Source organism: Aspergillus saccharolyticus, assembly GCF_003184585.1.
Source record: "Aspergillus saccharolyticus JOP 1030-1 unplaced genomic scaffold BP01scaffold_31, whole genome shotgun sequence".
NCBI classification, from domain to species: domain Eukaryota; kingdom Fungi; phylum Ascomycota; class Eurotiomycetes; order Eurotiales; family Aspergillaceae; genus Aspergillus; species Aspergillus saccharolyticus.
Window position 1 is genome coordinate 31713 of NW_020290641.1, and position 25057 is coordinate 56769.

Below are 25057 nucleotides of genomic sequence, written 5' to 3' on the forward strand. Positions count from 1 at the left end.
CACTGCCCGTCAAGCCAGGCCTTCGGTTTCCAATTTGCTGGCAGGTTTTGTTCTTGCATTTGTTGATACCCCCACATCAGCGAGAGTTTGAAGGAGTTTGCCTTGAGCGCCGGTCAAATGCTAGTATTTGATTTGTGCAGATTTGCGTCTTTGATAGAAATCAAGCACTCCCGTTTCAGTTCAATGCACATATTGGCATATAGAATATTTATTGTCCTTGTTAGGGTGTATTGTCATCACAAGCAATTTCGTCCATTTTTAATGACTATGTTTCATGTCTACATGGTTCCGAGAATCATTGTTGAGTTTCTTGGATACAGTAAGGTACTCTGTAGATACGAGGTAGGCATGAGACTATGTCCATACCTCGTATTTGATTGGCCACGGCTCAGCAGATCAAAGTAGGTGAAGGGCTGTGACCAGCCTGAGGCATGAGTCAGGCATTTAGACGGCATCTGCCTGTCCAGACCGTTCGCTATTCATAAGCGACGGAGCGGCGGATCACGTCATCCAAATAATGCTGCACTGGAATCTGAGTGAAACTGCACTCACTTTTCCCGCCCAACAACCCTTGTGTGTCCCGACCGGCGAGCCATTCCCTCCCATCCCCGAATCATTGATTGATTACTGTGTAAGATAGTTATTCTGCAAGAAGTCTCCTGTCAACATGACAAATCCGTCGAATCTGCTGCGCCTTTCCCGCGGAATGGGAACTTGGTAAGCTACAGCTTCTTCCCCCTTTCGAATCTTCTTCCACCGCCTGGCTTCGACCGCGGGGATTAGTCAGAGGCGGCCAACGTCATTTGCGCCCACCCATAAAAACTGCGGATTGCAGCCCCTCCTTTTCGGCCTCAGCCCCTCCTCAACCCATTCCGAGCTAATCTCTTCTGTCCCGAATTCTTCTCAGTCTTAAACCATCCGTTCGCCTGTCTTCTTCTTCTTCCGTCTCTGCTAGAATTTCCACTCCATCCTCTACATTCTTACGTTCCAACAAATTCGTCCAGCGCTTCCCCGCCGCGAACATCTTGACCCGCCGTTCTTTCTCTCATTCTCCCTCCGTCAAATTCAACCCCACACAATCCAACATGTCTAACCACGGCAACGTTCACCAAATCAAGACGTGAGCTCCCCTCTCTGCCTCACAGATCAGCCACCTCCAGTATAACTGACAATTCTCTCTCTGGATAGCGCTGAGGAGTTCAAGGAGAAGGTCCTCAACTCCCAGGACACCGTCGTCCTCGACTGCTTCGCCGAGTGGTGCGGTCCCTGCAAGGCCATCGCCCCCAAGGTCGCTGAATTCAGCGAGCGCTACCCCCAGGCCAAGTTCTACATGATCGACGTCGACGAGCTCTCCGACGTTGCCGCCGAGCTCGGTGTCCGCGCCATGCCCACCTTCATGCTGTTCAAGGAGGGCCAGAAGGTTAACGATGTCGTCGGTGCCAACCCTCCTGCTCTGGAGGCTGGTATCAAGGCTCTCATTGCTTAGATTTGAGCGGAGTGGTGTCGTTTTGTGTGTCTAGGAATTTATGAAATGATAATATTTTGAGCAATTCTTTTTGTGGTTGGTTGTAGGTTGTGTTGGTGGTGTAGTGGCTTTATTGGAGTTTGGGGGGATGGGTTTCTGCAGAATGTTCGTTAGTGTTCGCAGCGTTCGCCTTGGTGGTAGTATTACAGTGATGGTTGCATGGCTCGTGTTGTGTCTGGTTCAATGTTAACAATCATGTTATCTTGTATACATTGTGCAACGCAGCCTAGCAATACATAGAAATGCACCCGCTACTGAGTCTTATCTCCCCAAGGAAAGTGCTGTCAATTACACCCAAGTACTCCTAGATCTGATCTACACCTTGCATAGAAACAACCCTCACGAAAGCTTTTACTTTGTAATGCAATCCATGCATGCAAACATAACCCCGCCTTGGAGAGTGATTCGCTCGCTGCATGCCAAACCCATCGTCTCCACTCCCATACTACCTACTTTGTACATTACAACCCACCATGCATGATACATCTCCATCATGCACCAAGCATCGCTCCGCTAAGGACTGTTGGAGTCTGCTTTGCTCAGCCAGGATCCAGCTATGTAATCCCCATCTCTGTACTCCGGAATCCGGATGCCGAGTCCGAACAGAGCTGAATATGACATCGACGAGCAAAGTATAATCCAGGTCAGTGGAAGGTGAAAACAGTTTTTGGCGCTTGGTGGTGAGCTTGAGACCACTCGACTTGTGACATTGCTTGTTTCCCGAATCTCTGGACACATATTATATGTACCCTCACGCCCCGGCATCAGAGCTATATGGGGGGTTATATCGGCTATCTTGTGGCTCGCTTTGACCCGGAATGCGATTGGTCCGACGCGATGATGGTCGGGTTTTGTCTTGTTGGATGGATTTCATGGATATGGTATGGTCGGACGGGGTGCCGGTACTCAGGTCCGCTGCTATAGTCGAGTTTCCTTGCTTGTGATTTCCCTGCCGTAGCTTGGGAAGTACGGTTCGTTTTTCCAGCAAAGCATTGGGATATGCAGATCTACCTTAGTCCTGCCAGTGAAACATCGGTGGATACTTTCGGCAGGGCCATCACCTGCAGCCTGAAGGACCTTTGCTGATGTTCAGATGTTAGTTCTGAGGGCCTGATGGAATGGAGTTATGCATGGCCTGAGTAGTATGGTACCCATGCAGTTCTCGGAATATCACCTGAGTTTTGGTCCTTTGGGTTGGCCCGAATTGGGAACTTGTGAAGCCAGTATTTGGCTGGCGCTGAATGCCTGGATTGGATTTTCATTTGCTAGGCCTGGGATCAGTGGTAGCTTTGTTTTTGGAAAGGCATGCGAGGCTGCGAGGGCTGCGGTTGAGAACCAAGAAGCACAGCCACGAGCTGATAAGACTTGTACTTGCGATGGTTTGTTTGGGGTTTATCGATAGTGGTATCGTTTTTTGAGGGGGGCCTAGGATGAATTGGATCTTGCCCCTGTACTCGAGCCTGTCACGAACCCTCTGTGGCGGCATCAGAATGGTAGGCAGGTATGTCTGTAGCTCCCTGCTCGATTTTTCTCGAGCGAGAGAACCGACTCTTCTGATACAAAAGCTTTCACTCAGTACATACTGGTACACCCTTCGTCCGTAGCTTTCTCCGCTCCAGGTCGTCGTCAGGAGCTCCAACGCATTTGTCCAAATCCGTGTTTGCTGGATCGCCCAGGAGATGCACTCGATGGCAGACTAGGGTGATTGTAAGCGTTGACTGCGCGATACAGGAAGATCGATATGGTTTGATGGCGCTAAACAGGGTAGAGAAGAGCAACGAGTTGACCTAGTAGTTCGTCTACTCCGTTGTCGTTCCAGATCAGATAACCATTGAATTAGGCAGACAGGCCGAGTCACATACGTTCGGCACATGATTTAGCTAACACGCATGCAGGTACTATATGTATGCCCCTGCATGAAAATGCATGCACTGTGCATGCAACACCGATCACAGGGAGGGGGGACTTCATCGTGCTTCGTACAGTACAGTACATACTACCTAAACAATGGATCAGGGTGTACTGCATTCTGTGTCTATAACAATGCTGGAGAGGAAACCGGGTGTCCGATTTCCCCTTTTCATCAATATATTCAATCAAACACACTCCGACGGCTTTCAAGCAATTAGTAGTCGAGATTGTTTAATATAGAGATTAATCAATCAACTCCACTAGTTGATTTAACCCCTCACTGGCCAGCACCAGTACCTGCAGCCAACTAGGGGTGTCGGCTAGTAGCAACGACATATATTACTTTTTTTTCTAAATTAGTTGTTCCGGGATTTGTGTCCGGTTCTTCCGGCGGGAATACTAACTTATCAGTGGTGCTCAATGCCTGTTGTTGTTGTGCGGTACAGTACTGGCTGTGCTGTAGCTAGTAGTCAGGATTGTATTTCTGCCATTCAGAAGCCGCAACATGAAAACGAGCATTGTCCCCCCCCCGGCCACATTCGATAAAGGGTCAGCAGAATATCTCGCAAGAGATATATGACCACAACTATCAACTCTGTATTATGGTTCACGAATATTCACGATGGGAGTCGGTGATCGGAAACACAGGAATCTCGGCTAGGTAGGCTGCTAGCTCCTTTGAGATTTGAGGAGAGCTGTTTCGTCTGAGGGACAAGAGCGGGGATGTTTTCCTGGTTTCCTAGGTTTGGACTCTGGACGAGCACTGAGGACTTCGGCTGGTGCCGCCGACCGATCGCCCTGTGCAGTGTGCAGTGGTTCTGAAGTGGTACTTCCAATGTCAATCTGAAACTCGCTTGCGTGGAAGGTTCTTGCGGTGACAGGTTTGTGCGGTGTTAAATATGGAGTCTGGCATATGGGCTGATCTGCTCTGCCGAAGTCGCATGTGGGGGCGGGCGGGCGAGAGATATGCGATATGCGGCGTTATGTTTTGTGGTGGCCGGATATGCAGGTGGGATGGATGGAGAGGAGGAAGAGGAGGTGGTTCGCGAGGGTGGATGTGGGGCTTTCCCTGCTGTGCATGTTACTATGTATGTATTTCGATGAGGTGGTGGTTTTGTTGCATTTGGTGTAGGGATACGCAGAAGTAATCATGGCTGGTGTTTGGTGAAAAAAGATCGAACTAAAATACAAAAAGAAAAACCGACTGAAAGCGTAGATCATGCAGTAGACTCAAGAATATGGTTGCTTTGACCTGTCGACTTGCAGAAGCTACCCGCGAACTGAATTGCTAGCCCAACTCGTAGCATACATAATTTGTCATGGGCGAACTCCTCAAAATTGAGATCTATATGCTGTCCATGCTCGTTACTGTGCTGGGTTTGTTTGTTTGGGTCGTGCATGGTACTAGTAGTTATGGGTTGAAACCCCGAAGTACTCAACCAGTGTGGACTGACTGATTAGATCCAGCGCATCGAGTCATCATACTGCTGAGCATGCACCTCCAAAGGCTATTGACCCCGTGCAGACAGTAATGCCGACCTGTAACCACCGAACGTGCATACAAGTCAGGCATTCGACTACATGCAGGAGTGAATCAGTCGCTCTCAAGTCGAGCAGCTAGTTCGTGTAGAATTCAATACGTCCCTCAACAGCGAACTATACTGACCTCTAGCACACCTAGTCACTTACAGATCATAATAAACAAGTCAATCAAGCATACTCAGACTCAAACTTCCCCAAGTCAAAGTCTATCTCCCTTCACAACTTCAAAATTGAGGCCCTTTCTCGAACCCAAAGTTCAGACTCGGTAACTTCCGTGGCGTCAGTACCTGACCAGATAACTCGACGCTAAGCCTCTTCCGGATACCACGAGGTCGGTCCCTGAACCTGTACGATCTTTATCAATCTCTGCGATCGCTTATTGTCATCTTAATCTGTGGTCCGACCATGAGCATTGGTCTGGACTGGATGGACACCAACGACCCAAACAAAAAAAAAAAAAGATAATTCCACCACAGCATGTTTTGCCGAAGGTCCGCGACTTCTCCCATGTTTCCGCCACCGAGAGTATATCGAATTGGGTCCGGGTCACACGGTGGTCGTTGCGTCTAGAACCAAGCCACTAGGGGCGAAAGTGAGTTTCGGTTCGTGCTAAAGCCTTGCCTCAATTCGAATCGTAGCCCGAGATAAACAAGGCAGCCAGACGAGATGCTGGCCAGCCATGAGTTCGTTACCTTGGTTTATCGCCCACGGTGGTTTCTCTCCGGACCGGGAGCCGTCCAGTGCGTGGCACTACAGAAGAAAAAAATGTCAGCGGGTGGGTTGCTTCGATGGACAAGCCAAAAGTGGCCGGGTTTCAAGTCCATACTGTGTGCCGTAGGAACTGTGGTAAACAAGGACGGTTTCGAAGTCGCATAGTCTGAGAACGAGTCAGATGTGTGGAGATGAACGTGACAGCGGAGCTTGACTCTAATCGCTTATGGTGGGCTGCTGGAGTCTCTCCTCATGAACGAAGATGAGGAGGGAGCATCGCTTGGATGGAAGCTGCCGCTAGCCTCGATCTGGCGTTTGGCCACGATTGGGAAAGTCTCGGGCCGCTAAACCTTTCTGGGACTGTAGTCCTTCTGGCCGGGGAACTCTCAATTCCTCTTGCTCCACTTCACAGATTTTGCTCCTAGTGTCTCACCTGTGACTGCCAGCCTGATCTCCCAGACTGCCACTCATCTTCTAAGTGGGTTAACCTCGGCCTCAATTGCTACGGGTATGCGCACTAACCACCCCAGGGTCCTTCCCATGTGGTGATTTCCCCGAGACTCTTGTCCCAATTGTTGTGTCATCGCCTCCAAGCCACTGCAGCATCCTGGTTCACACCGGCGTCATGGGTAGCTAGCGATGGAGATATGTCCCGATCTGTTTGGTCGATACCGCCGGCTGTGATCCTTGGAACTGTCTGGTTCTCATCCTTCAGAGACGGACTTCAGTAGTTTCTGGCCATCAGGCCTGGATGACGACTACCAAGGCACTGGTTTAGTGCGCACATCCTTCGGCTCGGGGCCTTAATTCGCTCTGCGTCCAAATTAGCAAGGCTGTTACTCCGTACAGATATTTGAATTAATGAGCAAAATGCCACACTTGACTCGCGTCCACCACCTGGCCTTCCTATCTGCCCGTAGTGAGTGGGTAGAGCAAATGACCCGTCGGAGAGGAGCGAGCACGAGCGCAATCTACAATCAAGCGACGGCGCCGCCGACCTAAATTCCTCCAGCCCATATGCCCGAGAATTGGCCAGATCATATACCCTGATACGCCAGTGGTCAGTGTCTGGACCCAGTTTTTGTAAATTAACATTCAGCTGCTGTGGCTGACTGGGTTGCAAATGAGCACCACAGTCATCCCAGGCCGTGGTTGATTGGCAGGGCTGGATCGTGACTCGCCAGTGTCAGTCCCCACTCCATCGTTCCTGATCACAGGATTTCTGGAACCGATTTACTGCTGCAATCGGACCCAGTCTTGGCTACTGAAAAACATTCCCGATGGCCTCCGATCGTGCTCTCCTCCCCCTCACAGCCGTTCTTTGCCAGGCTCGCATGGCCACTGAAAAGCGGGACCTGCCTTCGTACTGCTCCGCACGCGCAAAATGAACGTCCTGAATCAAGTCTCGTAGGAGGGGAATGAATCCATGGCTTCGTGCCGATTAGCCCTGGTGAAATCTTAATATATTCTTTGCCCTTAAATGCAGCATGCCCCGAGATCCTCAGTTCTGGAGGAGTTCGGCCAGACCCGCGAATTGAGTGAGTGGCACAGATATCAGCTCAACCTTCCTGTGCTATATTAAAAACATCGGCCCTTGTGAACAACGGGGCTTCCCCGTATCGGGTTCATTCCTCATTCTTTCCTTAGACATCAATGCGCCATTGACCTTCCGCTCTCTTGTAAACCTCTAGGCTCAATGTCCTAGATGCAGTGACTCGACCTTTATCGTTCTCTTGTGGTTCTTACCCTCTTCGGCGAACTTGGCTGTCAACTGAACCCCTTGTTGAGAGGATGCGGCTCACCGACAGATTCCTCCAAGAGTCAATCTCTGTGTCCTACCTCGGGGGCTATATCTTTCTTTCATATGTCGTGAGCATGATGGGATGTACCACCACCCTGGAGCTGCTTCACCGGCGGACTTCCAGGGCGGGTTTGTACAATTGGTAAGTTACTGTTCCTCTCTGCCACTTGCGGCTCCGGCCTTCTCTGACCTTTAGCCAGGTATCTTCTCCTTACCTCCTCACTCGTTATGGGAGGCATTGGCATCTGGTGCATGCACTTTATTGGGAATCGCGCCATTGTCCTCGGAGACGGTAGCTCTCAAATCCAGATCGTCTATAGCATGACCTTTACTGGTGTCTCCTTCGTACTACCGGTTGTCGTTCTACTTGTTGCCTTCTACTCGATCGGCGCCAGCGAGGAGACGAGCCATATTCGCATATCCATGGGCGGCGTACTCGCCGGCGGCGCGGTTTGCGGGATGCATTACATTGGTCAGCTGGGCATCAGCAACTACCGATGCTCCTATAACGTTGCCAATGTCGTCGGTGCCACCCTCATTGCCATTTTCGCTAGTACGACGGCACTGACAGTCTTCTTCCGGTGGAAAGCTACTTGGACGGACAGCTGGTGGAGACGAGGCATCTGTGGCTGTTTCCTGGCCTGTGCCGTCTCTGGTATGCACTGGACTGCTGCCGTAGGCACTACCTACTGGGAACATGATGCCACTATTCATCACAGCAGCCAGCTTTCCAGGAGCCAAACCGTTATTATCTGTGCTGTTCTGGTAGGTCACCTTGGATTCTGGGTTAGAATTTCATTCTAACGGCATATAGGCATGCGCTGCTTGCGGGATCTTAACCTGTTGCGCGGTAGTGGCTGGTGGTAGTCGGAGACGGCTGCAAACACAAGCTCGGCAGCTCGTCCTGAGTGGTGTCTTCTTCGACGCGGAAGGACGCATCATGGTCACGCCCCATGCAATGCTTCCTAATCGCAAGATTGTCGATCGCTACCTTGGCAAGGTACGTCAGGCTCGGCAAGCCTCGGTTGACTGATTTTGACTGACGTATCCTGGAACTACTCAGACCTTTAACGATGATGATTTAACACGGTCTCACTCGGCTTTCCTCTGGGCCTTCCGAGCCAGCAGGAACTGGAATGTTGTCAGGGATGTGGTACCTTTCATGAGAGCTCGGTTAGAGACGGACGATTACTTCACCAAAGGAGACGGGCTGGACGAGGAGAACGAGCTCCAGACAGACTTCGACGAGCTTTTCAAGCGCCATTTCTGCGTTGCCGCGCAAGATCTAGCCGACGAGCTGCGCCAGCCATTGCCGAGCCTCGGGATGCTATATAATGATGTTTTGACCACAAGTGCCCCTGGCTCGTGCTTTGGGCGAGCCATGGGCTATGCTCGGCTCGGTGGGAGTAAGGGGCAGATGATGTTCACGGTTCGGCACTTGAGCAAACAGGAAGCCAATCGCATGGCCGCGGCCGGGTATCGCTTCACCGCGATTGAAAACGTTACCTCCGCGTTGTCCAGTCGCATGCACATTCCCGCACCAACCTTGGGGATGCATCTTCGAGATATGCGCGACTACGCCACATCCGGCCACAGCTATCTGCCCGGGGTCCATCTGGTATCATTTGTCATGCGGCCCACCATCTACGACCACTTCGAGGTGCTCACAGCCAAGGGAACCGGCAATCCTCTACCTTCGGCGACTTTATCGATCAAGCGACTCCAATTTCAACATCTCGATCTCTTATCCCACCTGGAAGGATGGACTATATCGACCTGCATGACCTGGCTTCGATCGGCTGCGGCACAAGCAAACGAAGAGGCGGATGAGTTTCGCGAGCAGCTCATTCATGCCATGGCGACCCTCTCTACCACACTCCCGCCGGATATCAACCTTGTTGCGCGGTTCTCAGCTCGACCGCTGATTGCACCCTGCCGTACGCCTAACACCATGGACGCCACCAGCTGTACACTTCTCTCGTTCTGCGTCGTCGGCAACTTGGACACTCAGGTCTCGAATCCGAACTACACCTTCGCGCCTTTGCGCCTGTTCCGCGTCCAGCAGCAACTGAACGAGGCCCCTGGTGGCGGAGAGGGCTTTGCCAAGGAACTCGGCAAAGAGCTGTACTATTCCGACGCGCGCACCAGCTCGGCGACGGACTCCGAACTCACGGCCTCTCCTATTAAATCATCCGTCTTCAAGTTCTGGCCAATGCGCAAGCCATCGACCCCGGTGGTGCAGCAACGGTCGCCGGACAGCTGGTCGGATATCTCGCCTTTGGGCGATATCATGGTTCGCAAGGAGGTCAAGGTCGATGTGGCCAAGCTTTCGGAACAGACGCTCAACACGGCGCGACATGCCTCTCGGACGACAGTGGTAGCTGGAGATATGGCGTACAGCACATATGTGGATGAATTGTACAATCTGTGCTATTCGTCGGGAATTCGACTGCGGCCGGATGCAGATCTCCAGGTTGTAATGACTGGATGAGGTGATGACCATTCCGGAAAATACAATCGAATACTATCAACAATGTTAAGAGATGACCGCACCCGACGGGAACAGCTGTGGCTTTTGCAGAGCAAGCACGATCGCACGAACTTGTTTGCAGAGCAGGAAAGGTACCTTCCCATGGTACGACTTTCTGAAGGGTCGATCTGAGCTGATTGGCACCTTGCCAGTCTCCCTCATTGTCTCAAGATTGAATGCCCATGTTGGCATTGGTGCTTGCGGGCACCCAAATGCAAGACACGAGGTGGCTTCTGGGCACAACCTGTCGCATCAGTGCAGATGCTTGTGATGGCATTACCATCCGGGCTCACGCACCTTCTCACTCGATATCTCACTTGAGTTACGACCAACTCCTCATTCCTGACTCATGTTCTGCATAAGGTCTAGAGAGGAGATAACTCATCATCAACAAATTCTGCTGTACTATTTCTCACAAGCGGGGATTAAACATTTGTACATTTACCAGACATACTAGTTTCTCAGATAGATAATGCTGAAGAAGATTGGGACAATCTATAGAACATGACTAGAATTTCCTTGAATTAAAGAGCTCAAGTGGTTCGGACTTATGGTCTGGTGTATTGTAACTACCTTCTGCATGATGCCATCACTCTCAGTGCTCAACGATAGTGAAACCTCGCGGAGAATACAACCACTTCGCTGTTCACCTGATATTTGGGATGACCTTGATACCACCAGAAGCCTATGTGCTGGATAGAAAACAAAAACTCGGTTGACGAATCAGGACCCAGGTCCCCTAGCAGATGATCAGTTCAGCGAGGGTCATCGGTCATGGCATGTTAGTCGTTGAACTTGCGATGGAGATCTAGGAGTATTCAGCGCCGTCACAATTTCTGTGAACTCGTCTTTGTCAGATACAGTACATACTCTAAGCCCGGTTGGGTTAACTATCTATCAACTAAGATAGACACATGCAGAGAAAGTTACAGTACACCCCAACTACCCTCCGTGCCAGCTCAGCTAGCGTATCCCAACTTGACACACCTGTGAGCAAGACCGTATGAATCAGCCTCTTTGCCATTTGTTAGTCAACGTTGTTGGTCATGTGGATACTAGTATGGGCCAAGCACCCGGGGTATTTAGAATAGCTTAAGTTCTTTTTCACGACTTCAACTTCTATTGTTTATCCGCCAATGTGCATCACCACATAGTGGGAAAGGGGGTCTGGTAGTTTTGATTAACGTGTTGCAAGTTGCTAGCGGACGGGGCATCTGCGAATGTGAGATCAGTTGTGTGGAGTGAAATTTCGGCGGAATCTGGAAGCCCTCAGCCAGCATCTGAGGCTAGGTTCGGAAATTCCGGAATAGAAGCTCCATGTTCTGATTTTCTCAAGCAATAGAATTTGGCCAGGACTCGCATCAGGCCCTTGGTTGAGTGCAAATTCGGCAATCCTGAATCCTGGGAGATGCACAGCAGGAACAGGGGAAGAGGGCAGCTCTAGGCCATTACTGCGGAGCCTGCAAAGCAAGTTGAGATGGTGGTAGGAGGCGGAGACCAGGTGCCGAAATTGGCGTCAAGGGGGTCGAACAAGGTCGAACCGAATCTCGCCGAGAGATTCCATGCTTGAGTAGCTGACAACTATTAGTATCCTCGGGTTCAAAGTCTAGGGCGGCACTCGCGATTCCGGGCGACGCATCTTGCTCGGACTGTTCCACGCAAGGGCTAGTATACACACACACACACACACACACACACACGCACAAACACACACACACACATATTGTGGCGCAGAGAGCATCGCGCGCATGTGGGACGTTTTAGATTACACTTCAGCGATGTTCCTGTTGATGTATCAGTTGGAGGTGACGGAGGGTTGAGATAGTAGCATGAATGACTCAAAGACATGATACGGTGATTGAACAGAAACCCCCACATCAGACACTCCATCTTCGTATTGTTGAATTGGCCTTCCTGTGTGTATCGGAGCTCTGTTCTCGGTTCCTGGGTGGCTGGTTTCACGCAAGCTGGACTGTTATCTGGAGGGGAAGCAGTGGGGACACATTTACAGTATAAGGGAACGAAGCTGAGCTTGGAGTTCCGGGTGGACGAATGGTGGAGAGCAATTGCGTGCTCCGAAGCAGTTATTGGAGGCAGCCTAGGACTTTCGTCCTAAGAGAGAGGTAGTATGGCCGGGATGAGGCCCTAAGCCCAGCAGTAGTAACTACAGTACGGTGTACTCAAGGGGAGGATTGTTGCTACTACGCGACCCTACATTTCTTCTCACACTTAGGATCCAGACAAACTTGGCGGCCGCGATAGCGTCTGGGGTAATTGTAGCCATCCGAGCAGTTCCGGTAAGGAGCGCCGAAGTCCAGCTTCGGTGATACCGGAACATAATCTAGAAAGTCCATACTCTGGTGGGTGCCACCATCTTTACTCTACAGAGTCAATTTGGTTATCATCGATTGTAACCCCAACTGTGCCTGGTTAAAATAAGCACAGGCACGCAAAGTGTTCAATTAGTTTAAGTATATCATGCTGATTATTCTTGTGATATCTGCAGGGCATGCGAGTTCCCTGATGCTAATGAATTATGCGAGGGTTCATGTGATGGATCTTGAAGAGAAATGCCCAGCCCGTGGGGGATGACAACGCCGCATGATGAGAATGATGTTATGTATTTCCGGGCCCGCCACGAGTGCGGTGGTCAGAGGCTGAGAGAGAAATTGTATCGAATCGTGCTGCTATAGTGGTATCATAAATGGTCCGAAAGTCGAATTGTCCCGGAGATCTTGTTGTCTGATATGTAAAAGAAGGGAATCAATGAGGATGCATCAAGGATAGTGGATCATGTGCAAGGTCTAATCGCTGGAAGCATGCATGAAGCAGGTATGGCAAACGGGTATGGTGACAGCGGAGAAAAACAAAGTATGCAGGGCCAAACGCTCTAATGACAGATGCTCCAGACACCCAACGCGCTCAATAATGCAATAGCCAGAAAATGGTGCCATGTATCGGGAAAGTAGATGGTGGTCGTTAGCTTCGTATGCGTGAGTGGTGACACTCTGCCAATGTGGATAAGGCTCGGTCTGATTTAACCAGCCCTGGGAGCGTTGCGGCTCCTTGACAGTCGCTGGCTTCGTCGCGGCGCCGCCTTGGGCTCTTCACTCGACTCAGCCGGCGGTCGACTAGCGGTTTCTGGAGGAGGGAGAGGTGCTGCTCTGAACTTGATCTTGAGCTTTGGGTCCTTTTTCGGACGATCAGTGCCGTCAGTGGCTGACTCGACCGAGCTAGATTCAGTTTGTTCGGTGGGCGTGCTGCCTGGGGACTGCTTTTTGGGGGCGACCGTATCAGGGCTGACCCGTAGCCGCAATGAGACCAGATCATTTTGTTCATCTCTAAAGGCAATCCCGACCGTCACATCGGGGAGGATCCGTCGTTTCGTTTCTCGAGCCCGCGTGCGCCGAACAGCAGGCTGAGGATTCTCTTCAGCCTCTGATTCATCAGCAGAGCGCTTACTGCCCGTACTGAACGGGGATGAAGACCGTGATGAAGGTTGGAGGCGCGATTTCATGATCGCCTTTGAGGTGGGCGCATCTGCTTCGCTATGATTGGCGTCTTCTCCGAGCAGATTGATGAAGGCCCTGTCTATATTACCACGACACTGTTGCAGCATGCCCACAATGGTCTCGCGATCATATTTACCTCCAAGACCCTCTTGAATAGCCGAGATCTTCCACGGAGTGGCCACATCCACCACTGTCGAGCTGGCAGAAGAAGCTTCTTTCTGACGCTCCTTGTCAATGGGTGTTATGGAAGGTGGCCCTGTATGCGGTCCACTGGTATGACGGACCGATGAATAATGATGAAAATCCTACGCGGGCGGGTCAGACCTTCGATTACGAAACAAGGTTAGCGGTACTTACGTGGAACGCGATGTGCACTTTCTCTCTGTGCTCATCGATGGGCGCATGAACGTCACGGAAGTTTTGAATCCCATACATCGTATAGACATCCACATCTCTTTTGAAAGATTGACAGAATGCTTGAATCTCTTCGGCACCGCCCCAGACGCCCTTTTTCCTTGATTCAGCAACCTTGTTGTCGAAGCTCCGCTCCTTGTCCAAAGCTGAGGGTGGCGCGGGACTTGCGGATGACGAAGAACAGTACGTCTGCCTAGCTGCTCTAGCTGCTGCCCGGCGTGGCGCCCTGCGTTCTCCGCCGGAGGCAGCTATGAAACTCATGAAGTAGTCCTTGTTGGCCAAAATGTGATCCGCGAGACGAACGCGGATTTGGTCAGCGTGGAGAAAGTCGCCGTATAGTTGATCGGAGAGAGCGTAGTACAGACAGTTGCCTACAATTGAGAGTCAGAAAGCAGGATACACTACAAGAAAAGCGCCAAGAACCAAGCTCGTAGCCCAATGGCGGGCGAAGCGCAACGTACCGTCGCCCTCGGTAGGAAGAGCATAGAGCCCTAGCTCGTTGAGACACGGCATCTCCAGGCATTCGGCCTCGGCGTTCCTACTGCGCGCACTTTTAGACGATTTAGAGGTCTTGGATTGTGGTAGAGGTTGATTGTCCACGGGCTCATCGGCAGGTGAACTCGAGTAATGCTGACGGGGAGCCGCGATTATAGGCACAATTCTGCCACCGTTCGGAATGTCCGCCATAGTTGGGTTTAGTGTCTGCTCGACGAGATGCACTCATTTGGGGAACAGAAGAAGATATAGGGAGCTTCGTCGAGCAGAGACGTGAAGTAGAAGAGGAACAATGAGGGGAGAAATAGAGAGAAAACAATAGGAAAAGTGGGTATAATAGAGAATTGGGGGGAATGAAGAATGGGGGCGAGGAGTAAATTGTTGGAGGTAAATGGAAGGAAGAAAAGGCGGGAGGAAGAAAAGCAACACACGATCTACACGCGAGACTTTTCTTTTCAGGACGGCGAACTGCGGAGGAGGCGTCCGTTATTCTCATACATGACTCTTACCCGATTTTTTATTACCATCGGAGAACACAGGCGGTGAGAGCATATCGAGGTCATGATTGGGTCATGATGAGGGCGGTACCGATACTCATCAGTAGGTTGTCATCGATGACGAAAGGTATACCCAGACTCAAAGTCCCTCACTTTTCACTCTTCCGCGGGGAGCGGTCAACTCCAGCCCAACCTTCAATCTGACAGCGCCATTGTCCCAAACACACTGTTGAAACATGTTCCATATGCATTTTCGATGAGCTGAGGCCACCTCAATGACTTGTCCGCCCACTTTCAATGCCCAAGGCCTGAAGACCCTATCAGGGCAGTAACCAACGGGTCCTGCAGATCGGTAATACCCCCCACAACACCTCCGAGTCCATCAATGAGGACGCGTTCTTTACTGTAACTTACCACTTTATCCATGTATTTGCGCGCCTCATCCTTGACCAAATCCCACAATAGAATAAGAATAGAATAACACTCTCAGTAGAATGAGGTGTCTATGAATAAGTCTGAAGAAAGACTACACCGCCCAGTCTACACAGTACATACCACACAACGGTAGAGACCGCGATCTCCCCGACGCGACTCCGCTATTGGATTCCTCTGCGTTGTTTGTGCATGAGGTGACCTGTCGGATGGTCGATTTGCAAGGAGTTGAATCTTCGGAGTAGCAAGGCTGCAGCACACGCGCATGACTGCGCAACATGGAAGTGAGCTGTCAGCGAGTCACTGGACTCGTTCCTGGGCGCGTTGTTGCCAGATCAATGGCCACACGGTTGACCTCATTGTTTTTTGCCAACCAGCTTTCTTTCCCACTCAATCCGTAACGGCGCGCCAATGGTAGTCCTGCCAATTGATCCCAATGGAGCACGGAACGAATGGACCCTGCCTGCGCTTTGGTCACTTTCATTTCAGCATGATTGGCAGGGACCTTCGTTTTGCTTCGTATCAAAGCGTGATGTCAACCTAAGTGACTGCACCTTGTCCAATGACTCTCCTGCAAAAGTACTGCAGTTACCGGTGTAGTTATAGCTGAGGGGAAAGTCAGCTTATCCTGCCTTGGTGCCTGAGGGAACCTGTCGACGCCGGCTTGGCAAGAAGCCCCGAGCTTCAAGCGGGGGAATTCTTATCAAGGCGGACAACAGCCGAATGCGATAAGCAGTGCTGTCCTTGGTGGCTTGACTCACAACGCTTCATTTCTCTGCTGACATTTGACTTCTTCTTGTCTTGCAGTATTCTCTGTCTTTCTCGAAGACTACATCTGCTACGCAATCGGGGAAATCAGACTTCAAAAGCTACAATCTCTCAATGGCGTCAAACAACATCGTGGTTTTGGGGTATGTCCGACAAACCCCACATTATCAGGAGCGTCGTATACATATTGACCCCTCCCAGAGCCGGCGTGTCTGGTTTAACCACGGCATATCTCCTGTCGAAAGACCGCTCGAACAGTATCACCGTGCTTGCTAAGCATATGCCCGGGGACTACGACATAGAATATGCCTCCCCGTGGGCTGGTGCCAATTATCTCCCGTACGTTTGCCGCGAAACAAGTCTGGCAGCACTTGACTGACCTGATCGAGCGATCAAGCGTGGGCAAGCGCGGCAGCGACCATGAGAAATGGGAGCGCAACACTTGGCCCGCGCTGAAGGAGTTGACCGAGAAACACCCCGAGGCAGGAATTCACTTTCAGGGTACGAAATCCCCTTGCCCAGGTTATCCATAACCGATGCTAATGCCCGATACCATCAGAAACCATCGTCTACAACCGCACAAAGGATCAAGGGTCCGCAACCGGGGACTGGTTCTCTGAACTAGTACAGAAGAACCCCTGGTATAAGGACGTCGTACCGGACGTACGTCCACCCCTCCGCTCGAGTCCCTCCCCCTAAAAACCTCTAACACAAAATCCCCACCAGTTCCAAGAACTCCCCTCCTCGCAACTAGCCCCTGGCATTGATAACGCCTCCAAATTCACCTCCGTCTGCATCAATACAGCAATCTACCTCCCCTGGCTCGTGGGCCAATGCCGCCGCAACGGTGTCATCTTCAAGCGCGCCGTACTCAAGCACATCACCGACGCCGCCCACCACACCAGCAAACCCCCAGACGTGATCGTCAACTGCACAGGCCTCGCCTCCCGCACGCTCGGCGGCGTCGCAGACGCCAAACTCTACCCGGCGCGGGGCCAGATCGTCGTGGTCCGCAACGATCCCGGCAAAATGGTCTCGATCTCCGGCTCCGACGACGGCCCCGACGAGGTCGTCTACATGATGACGCGCGCTGCGGGTGGCGGCACCGTCATCGGCGGCTCCTACCAGAAGCACCAGTGGGATCCCCTGCCGGACCCCAACCTTGCAGTGCGCATCATGAAGCGCGCGGTCGCGCTGTGTCCTGAGCTGGTGCAGCCCGGCCAGGGCGTCGAGGGCCTGGATGTTGTCCGCCATGGGGTCGGGCTGCGGCCCCTTCGCGAGGGCGGGCCCCGCGTCGAGGCGGAGCGCATCGATGGCGTCGCGGTCGTGCACAACTATGGGCATGGAGGCTTTGGGTACCAGGCTTCATTTGGCTGTGCGGGTGATGCGGTGAGTTTGGTGAAGGAGGCGTTGGCGCGGAAGGGGAGGGATGCTAAGCTCTAGCTTTCTGCGGGGGAGAAGAGTTTGGTACTGTATTGTACATATCTATGTGGTACTCGATCATGACTGTGTATACACATGCTACCTCATAGGAGCGATCTAGTTCCTCCCTACAGATCAATCCTTTAAAAGAGAAAAAGCTAATGCGCAGCGTTGGTATCAGCACAATGCCAAGCTTCCCCGCAACAAGTTACTGTGTACGAACGACAGCACATGGAGAGAGCGGGAGGAGGTGGGGAGTCTCTGAATTCATCATGACGCCATAACCCATCCAGGATAGAAGTTACGCGACTTGGGGAATTTAAGCACTATACACCTACACATCCCTCAAATCAATAACCTCGCAGTGTGAAGCAAACTACTGCTATACACAGCAGCCAAACCACTCTCTACACAGTCGGCAAAATCCTAGTTCACCGAGAGAGCACAACCACCGAAGCCATAATCACTACATCTCGAAATAGGAGTCGACACCTGGCCTGAAAATGAAGTACAAGCCCCCGCAGGTCGAGGACTATTCTGAAACGGACAGCACACCGATCCCCCCGAAGCGCAAGCTCGACCAACGGGATCCTGGATCTGGATCGAGCACTGGACAGGCTAGCGCCCGAGCCGAATATGATCAACCCCCTAGCAAAGCAGCTAAGAAGGGTGTGGAGGGTAATGAAGGGGCCGAGGAGGATGTGATTAAGAGTGCGGCGGGTGAGGAGGACGATGGGTATGATGGGCAGGTTGAGAGTGAAGTTGATGATGAGGGGAAGGGGATCAATGATGAGCAGATGGAAGAAGATGATGATGATCGACTAGAAAAAGAAGAGGAGGAGGAGGAGGAGGAGGAGGAGGGAGAAGTAGAGGAAGAGGACAATGACCAAGAAAGGAATGAATCAGGATCAGGAAACTCCACAATATCCAAGCCGAAGCTGCATAAAGCGGTGCAGGACTACGGTCGTCCTCCTCTCTACGGAACGGCCATCGCAGAAGGAAAACTACAAGGATCACCAGATACGCTTCTCGCAATGGTCATCGACGCGATGCTGAAGTCGCGCCCGATCTCGCATGACCTTTCGCAGCGCGCGGTCAATCATCTGATTGAAGTTGGGTTTCATGATATCCAGAAGCTGAGCGAAAGTAGCTGGGAAGAGAGGGCGATGGCTTTGAAAGATGGCGGCTACAATCGATACAGAGAGCAAGGCTCGACGAATCTGGGGGAGATGGCGAATCTGATTAATGACAAATATGGTAAGTGTTGGTCGAAGGTGGTTAGTCTTGATGGTGTCAATCTGAGCTAACAGAGCGCAACATGTAGAGGGTGATCTCAACAATCTGTTGAGAAAGGCGAACAACGACCGGAATAAGACCAGGCAGCTAATCAAGGAGATCAAGGGTCTTGGAGATCTCGGAGCGGATCTCTTCCTCAACAATGTTCAGAGCGTCTGGCCCTCAATGGCCCCGTTTATTGACAGGCGCAGTCTGGAGACGGCAGATAAGGTCGGGCTGGGCACGGACTTGGATGCGATCTATGCGGAGCTGGGACGCGACTCGGTGAGCATGAGCCGTCTCGCGAATGGGCTGTCTGCTGTGAGGCTTGAAAGGAAACAGAGTGATCTCATGGCATTATGAATGTTGAATGTTTACCCATTTCTACCTGTGTTCCGTCACATGTCGAAGGTATAGCTGGATACATTTGCTCCGGCCTCCCCTGTCATATACCACAACTTGACATTCCCATCGGACAGCGTTCACTGGGATTCTCCACTTATCAGATGGTTTTCTGCATGGGATCTGAAAGCATCCAATCCATCATCTCACAAAGCGGATAATATCACGGCAACCTAGCGTCAAGTATGACGTCGACGGCTGTAGCGAGGCCCAAGTGTCAACATAGAGTGTCCCTTGAGACATGAAGCATTGCTGAAATACAAGTAGCTCTAGATATAGCGAGTACCAATTGCTCAATACGAGATTTCAATCTCAAACACCACAATAAATACAGCTTGGCTCTCGATGCAACATGAGTGCAATGATTTCGTTTGAAAGCGAGCGCATCCGGTGGCTGCTGAGTCATCGGTAGGGTAGCCTTGGCAGACCCACAGCTTGCGACAACGCGACGAGAGCTTAAGCCTCACCATCTTTCCGATCTCCCTTCCGCTTCTCTCTCTCTTCCATTTCTCTGCTGCTACCTGTATAGGATCCTCAGCTTTCAACCTCAAAGGTGAGTCCTCCATCGTTCCTGTGATTGCCGAGAGCAATTTAGGGCGGTTTCACTAACACGGTTATCGTCCATCTAGCTACCTTAGGTATGACCGATCGGCGACAGTCCATCTCCGCTTGTGCCGGTTCTCAGCATTGAATCCCAACTTACGTGATTGCTTCCAGACACATCTCCCCTCATCTTGCCTCACCCAACTTCGTCTATCACTATAACGAAACTCATCGATCGTCCAATATATACACAACTGCTCTGAACCAGTCGCAAAAATGGATCTATCTAACATCTTGTACGTCGGATAATGCCGGTCTCCAGACCCGTCGCCGTCAGGCACAAGGCCTAACAATTAATTGATTCTTAGTCGGATCGTCAACATCGTTGTCGGTGTGCTCATGGTCCTCGGTGGTATCTCCCAGTTCTTCCCTGCGACCATGAGCACCATCATTGTTGGCGTCTATGTTATCATCTTTGGTCTCAGTAAGTTGGCTCATTCGTCTTCGCCAAAGATGCCATCGTGAGATGTAGGAGCTGCATACTGATGCGATTTAGTCGTTGGCGGACTGGAATTTCTACCCAACGTCCCCGACTACGTGTACCGCTATGCGTCTTTCCTCTTCTCTTTCCTGGGACGGGGCGGCTGTGAGTCTCACTGCGCTTGAATGAACCTGTATGGTCACGCTGACAGTGAACCAGTCTACATCTTCGTCGGATCGATCCTCTTGCATGATAGCATCTTGCGGATCATCGCGGGCTCTATCGTTGGCTTCATCGGTCTGGGCTACATCGCCCTGGAGTTCATTCCCTCCATCGAGCCTCCGTCAAACATGCGTGAGACCGACCAGGGCTGGGGTGCCGAGCAGGTCTAAAAACGGCTTGTGGTTGTTGTGCGCGCGCCTCTTAGAAAGCAGGAGGCGGGTGGCCTTGCGATGTCCGCACGCGTGGCTGACCAAGGTTGCTACTTCTCAGAGAAGAAACGGCCTTAGTTGTTATGAGCGGGCGAACATCGGGTCAAGTCAGTTTCACCTTTCTGGAATAAGGTGCGTTCTGCCGTCGGTAAAGTGATAAAATTCTCTTTTATGCGAACGCTTGATGATCGAACGAGTTGCGACGAATTGATATGGTATGCGATCGGTTGCGGAAGGGGTTGGCAGTGAATGAGCACAGTGAGTGGAGCGGCCTAAAAGACGCTAAAAACACACTGTCTCATGGGTTTTAAGATATATGATGATTTCTTCCCAGCCCTCTGTGGCACTGCGGGTGTGTGTATTGTACACTGGGGTATCTCTTTTAGGTTTGGGGACCAGTGATTTATACCAGCGTGAAAAGGCTTTTTTTTTTCATTCGTGTTTAAACGTGGCTTGTTATGATCATTGATCGGCCTTGTATGATTTGTAATGAGCTAGCTGTAAGAAGTTCTTGGTCGCGGTCTGAGCGCGTGGCACGACCATACAGTGGCACGACAACCCGCTAGATCATGGCTTTGTTTGCTTTCGTGAAACCCTCATGTGATGAGACTGTCTTGGATTGATACGAATTGGTCTAGACGAGGACCCTGGCAAGCTCAGGCCATGTGAGCTGATTTCCACCTCTCTTGTCGAAATATGCCATTTGCGCTAGCTACCCTAGAAATACCCATGTGTATGCTTGGGTCTTCTGATGCGTTTAAGGGCTTGCAAAAAGTATCCTCAAAAACATCAATTTTGAATACCCGAGTTTGGTTTTGACCATGCATTTATGGACCTGTGTAAGTACTAGGTAGTGATACAGATTTATGTCCTCAGTCCTCACTAGTATTTTGTACTGCAGGCGTGCATTCTTGCGCATGAATGCTTGTCGGAAATCGAATGAGCAACCCTCCTACGAAGACTAATTTTTCTCATCTGCAGTCGGTCCTCATAGCCAGTGTTCTAGATCTTACCCCGGCGATCAAGATCAATAGAACCCCCTTGGCGACGGTACTTTTGTCTGGAAATAAGCTGACAAACATCAGCGTAGATTAACTTAACTTATCAATTAGTGACTCGTCACTACTCCGTCGGGACAAGCGTCTACAGTACGGCTAGTTCACCCGTGAAAAAGTCGGTCTGGCGGAGCAAGATCGACTATCAGTTCTCACTCATCGCAAGGGCCCCTCGTTCACAGATCCGGGTGATCTTCGAAACTGTTACGGAGTACGTCTCGCGCAACAGCCTGTGCGGTGATCCTAAGGCGCGAGAGGGGCAGCTTCCCCCCGCTTGCTGTCACTGATGCTCCTCGATTCTTGTTGTCTACCGAGCAGGGCCGGAATGATTAAGGCGTTGCGCTGCTGCATGATGATCGCTCACCTCACAAGTTAGGTAGAGTAGACGCTCGACTAGGACAAGTGCATACGCGGTGCGGAAAACAATACATGATTCTATACCGCAGCGGCTGATCAAAACCTCGCTAGCGAACCTACTATTCCGTGGAAGAAAGCCACTAAAGATGTTCGGTATAGCTACTTTAGAAGCAAGAAAACAGCTGGACTGCCAACTTCAAGCTTGGTCATGAGTCGCTTATGGGCAACAAACCTTAACTAATCGCTGTTGCCTTCGGAGTTCCAGAGTTCGCTTGACGTTTTCTCTTGAATCGGGGCGTGGACAGCCTTGCAGCGACTCGCGAGCCTCAGCTGAAGGTAACTTAAGGGACGACAGCCTATCGCTTTCGAGTAGGCTGGCCATAGTCTTAGTTCCCACCCTAAGGCTGTGACAATTACGCCTTCCCCGCATAGCCAAGGAAAGTATCAAGCAACGATGGCTAATGCTGAAGGCTGAGGGCTGCTGCGATAACTGACTTGATTCCTAATACGGAGTAGATGACTACCTCTGCTGCTTATGAGTAGACACCTTCCAGGGCGAATCCTGTCCTGTATTCTGCTCGGGAAATCCGCTTCCCATTTCCGAAGATCGCCATGGATCTCGGGATATTATGTTCGGGGTGAATGGAGTAAAGGCCGGGTTTTGACCCCAGGAACCGAGGCAAGGCGAGAGGCAAGGCAAGGGCATGGGGCCGCTGATTGAGCAACGCCGGAGTGGCAAGATCTACGGTTACTTCAGGTGACTCCTGCCACGTCCCCCCATTGTCCAGTATCCACCCCTTGCTGGAGGACAGCAGTTACGGTCCGAGAAGGAGGAGTCAAACCCGAGTTTTAGATTAATAATTCACAGTGTTGAGCGAGATCTAACTTGGTTAACTATACTTACTCTCTGAGTCAGTACTGCAGCTTTACACTGGTGGCTATACAAGTCTAGTGGTAGATAGACCATCCACACCGTAACCTAATTTTAGGTAACGTTAGCGTCGACGACTCAAGGTAGTCCACAAAAGGACTAAGTGTACGGAGTATTGGTATTGTAACGGTCTCCGATCAAGAGATCAGATCATATCATATCGCATCGCATCGCATCGCATCATGATATCAATCACGCCAGGTCATACAGAAAATGGGGCCTGTAGCCTACGGGTTGCTGTGCTTCCTTTCTTTTTCCATTTTTGGTGTTTGACTTTTCCTAATTTTGCTTTGTCTTTTTGTTTTATTTTTTGGTTCTGCTGTTATCTCAAATCACGCCATGATGATGGATCGACCACACAGGCACAAACTCTAGACATGGAGTGTCAAACTGGCGGGATTGAAACAGACCCATGCTCCTTCAGGGTGTCTGATCGGACGAGTCGGCTAGAACTAGTATCTATCTGACAAGATAATCAGTTGCCTAGATCAGTAGGCGCAAAGATCCCAAAATTGGAAGATAGTAGGGAATACGGAGTACGGAGTAGATCGAGACTAATGCTGAGTGTAAACACGTATGCCTGTCACGAATACTGATCATTGAATCTCAGATCTTGAAACTATTGTGGTGAGTATTTAAACAGCTGGCCTTCATAGAGAAACTAGATGATATGGGCCCGTGGAATATTCACTCGAAGAACAGTAGTTAATGGATACCATCGGTTGAATAATCACCATCAGTGATCGCTAACAGGACACCTGGGCTGAAACGGGACTGATTATCTTTCCGTCCGGGCGAATCGGAACATGTCTGAGGGGAGAAACATCAAGTGGTTGATTACCTCAGACCTGTAACCCTCCCAAGAAACGGATAGATCCAAACCCGTGGTCCTTTTTTGCGTCAGCCCCCCTCCGTCCGGGAAGAGATAACGCCAATTCCGGTGAATGGGTTTAAAAGGAGAAACGTCGGGAGTTGTTTGAGCCTAGAAGGAGTACGGTACTACGGATACGTACTCCCTTATGCAACCAACCTAGTTATCACTAGTACCATGCCCTAAGTCGCATTAATTTAGTCTACGGGTACTTTTTCTTTTTGTCATAAATTGCCATCGGTCCGTTGACTTGCGTTTCTGGTCTAGACCCAAAGCGACATGCAATCAGAGATTTGAAGAGAAATGCCGACTGGCGAAAGTAAAATAGCGCGGCTTCCACACAGGCACAAGCGGAGCAACATGGAAGTTCGGAAGACCAAGATGGAATCTCCGGCAAGACCAATGAGGAGCTGGAGAATCTGGCTGACTTGAGGGTGCAATGCGGCAAAGGCCAATCGCCACTCGGGGAATAAGGCTTATTCCACAATCTCGGCGCTAGCAACCAAACAGGCAGCGAGAGCCCCGCCATCCTAGGCGTCTAGACTGTATTGGGAAAATGTGGAGCCGAATGATTCGATCTGGGGACAAGCTTGCGAGAGATGAATTGGCTGGAATGGAAAACAAAACGGTCATCCAGGTGTTTTTTCAGTAAAGGTGAAAAAGATGAAAGAGGGAAAAAAAAAAACCTTACGGAGCAAACTTCACCACTGCACCCAGTCCACACCCTGCATGGTTGTGAAATCCCCCATTTTCTGATCAGACTTATCATTCCATCATCCTGTTGAACTTACCCACCAACTCTTTCTCTGCAGGGGGTCTGGCTTTCTTTCCAAGAAGCAAGAATACCACACTACCTACCTTACACTGACTCTAGTACGGAAAGGGAACCCTCAACCCCCCGGTCGTAGATCCCCCTGGGAGATCGATAACGAAAGGGTGCGGCGACTAGTTTGTGATAAGACCACTCTGCTGGGTGTGAGTGACAGTCTTGACAGCGCGCTCCGTTATCCCCCAACGAGAAGATTACACCGCAGTCGGAATAAAATACCTTACTTCTTAGACAAAGAAAGAAACAAACAGAAAAGAATTTAAGGGCTGAAAAAGAAGAACAACAAGAAACAGAAGCAGAAAAGAAAAATTCCATCCTGGTA

The 25057-nt window shown here is 50.8% G+C and overlaps 6 protein-coding genes across 6 annotated transcripts; 5 read left to right on the plus strand and 1 right to left on the minus strand.

Moving 5' to 3' along the window:
- The first annotated feature begins 617 nt into the window (after window positions 1–617).
- Window positions 618–1903, plus strand: BP01DRAFT_324413 (thioredoxin family protein). The gene is made up of 2 exons (XM_025572831.1): window positions 618–1120; window positions 1189–1903. The coding sequence occupies exons 1-2, from the start codon at window positions 1086–1088 to the stop codon at window positions 1484–1486; spliced, it is 333 nt and encodes a 110-aa protein (XP_025428789.1). The 5' UTR covers window positions 618–1085; the 3' UTR covers window positions 1487–1903.
- Window positions 1904–7480: 5577 nt separating this feature from the next.
- Window positions 7481–9981, plus strand: BP01DRAFT_302246 (MHYT domain signaling protein; the record flags this gene model as incomplete). The annotated part of the gene is made up of 4 exons (XM_025572064.1): window positions 7481–7632; window positions 7691–8255; window positions 8305–8490; window positions 8554–9981. 4 exons carry the CDS (start codon window positions 7481–7483, stop codon window positions 9979–9981), a joined length of 2331 nt encoding a protein of 776 aa, XP_025428790.1.
- Window positions 9982–13057: 3076 nt separating this feature from the next.
- On the minus strand, window positions 13058–14633 carry BP01DRAFT_302227 (OTU domain-containing protein; the record flags this gene model as incomplete). Its single annotated transcript, XM_025572063.1, has 3 exons — window positions 13058–13837; window positions 13890–14317; window positions 14408–14633. 3 exons carry the CDS (start codon window positions 14631–14633, stop codon window positions 13058–13060), a joined length of 1434 nt encoding a protein of 477 aa, XP_025428791.1.
- Window positions 14634–15820: 1187 nt separating this feature from the next.
- On the plus strand, window positions 15821–17822 carry BP01DRAFT_124065 (FAD-dependent oxidoreductase). The gene is made up of 6 exons (XM_025570424.1): window positions 15821–15914; window positions 16178–16281; window positions 16340–16477; window positions 16536–16639; window positions 16698–16801; window positions 16865–17822. The coding sequence occupies exons 2-6, from the start codon at window positions 16253–16255 to the stop codon at window positions 17579–17581; spliced, it is 1092 nt and encodes a 363-aa protein (XP_025428792.1). The 5' UTR covers window positions 15821–15914; window positions 16178–16252; the 3' UTR covers window positions 17582–17822.
- Window positions 17774–19364, plus strand: BP01DRAFT_124099 (uncharacterized protein). Its single transcript, XM_025570425.1, has 2 exons — window positions 17774–18817; window positions 18885–19364. Exons 1-2 carry the CDS (start codon window positions 18064–18066, stop codon window positions 19196–19198), a joined length of 1068 nt encoding a protein of 355 aa, XP_025428793.1. The 5' UTR covers window positions 17774–18063; the 3' UTR covers window positions 19199–19364.
- Window positions 19365–20056: 692 nt separating this feature from the next.
- Window positions 20057–20653, plus strand: BP01DRAFT_367796 (TVP15 family protein; the record flags this gene model as incomplete). The annotated part of the gene is made up of 4 exons (XM_025576477.1): window positions 20057–20076; window positions 20149–20264; window positions 20337–20426; window positions 20481–20653. 4 exons carry the CDS (start codon window positions 20057–20059, stop codon window positions 20651–20653), a joined length of 399 nt encoding a protein of 132 aa, XP_025428794.1.
- Window positions 20654–25057: the final 4404 nt, after the last annotated feature.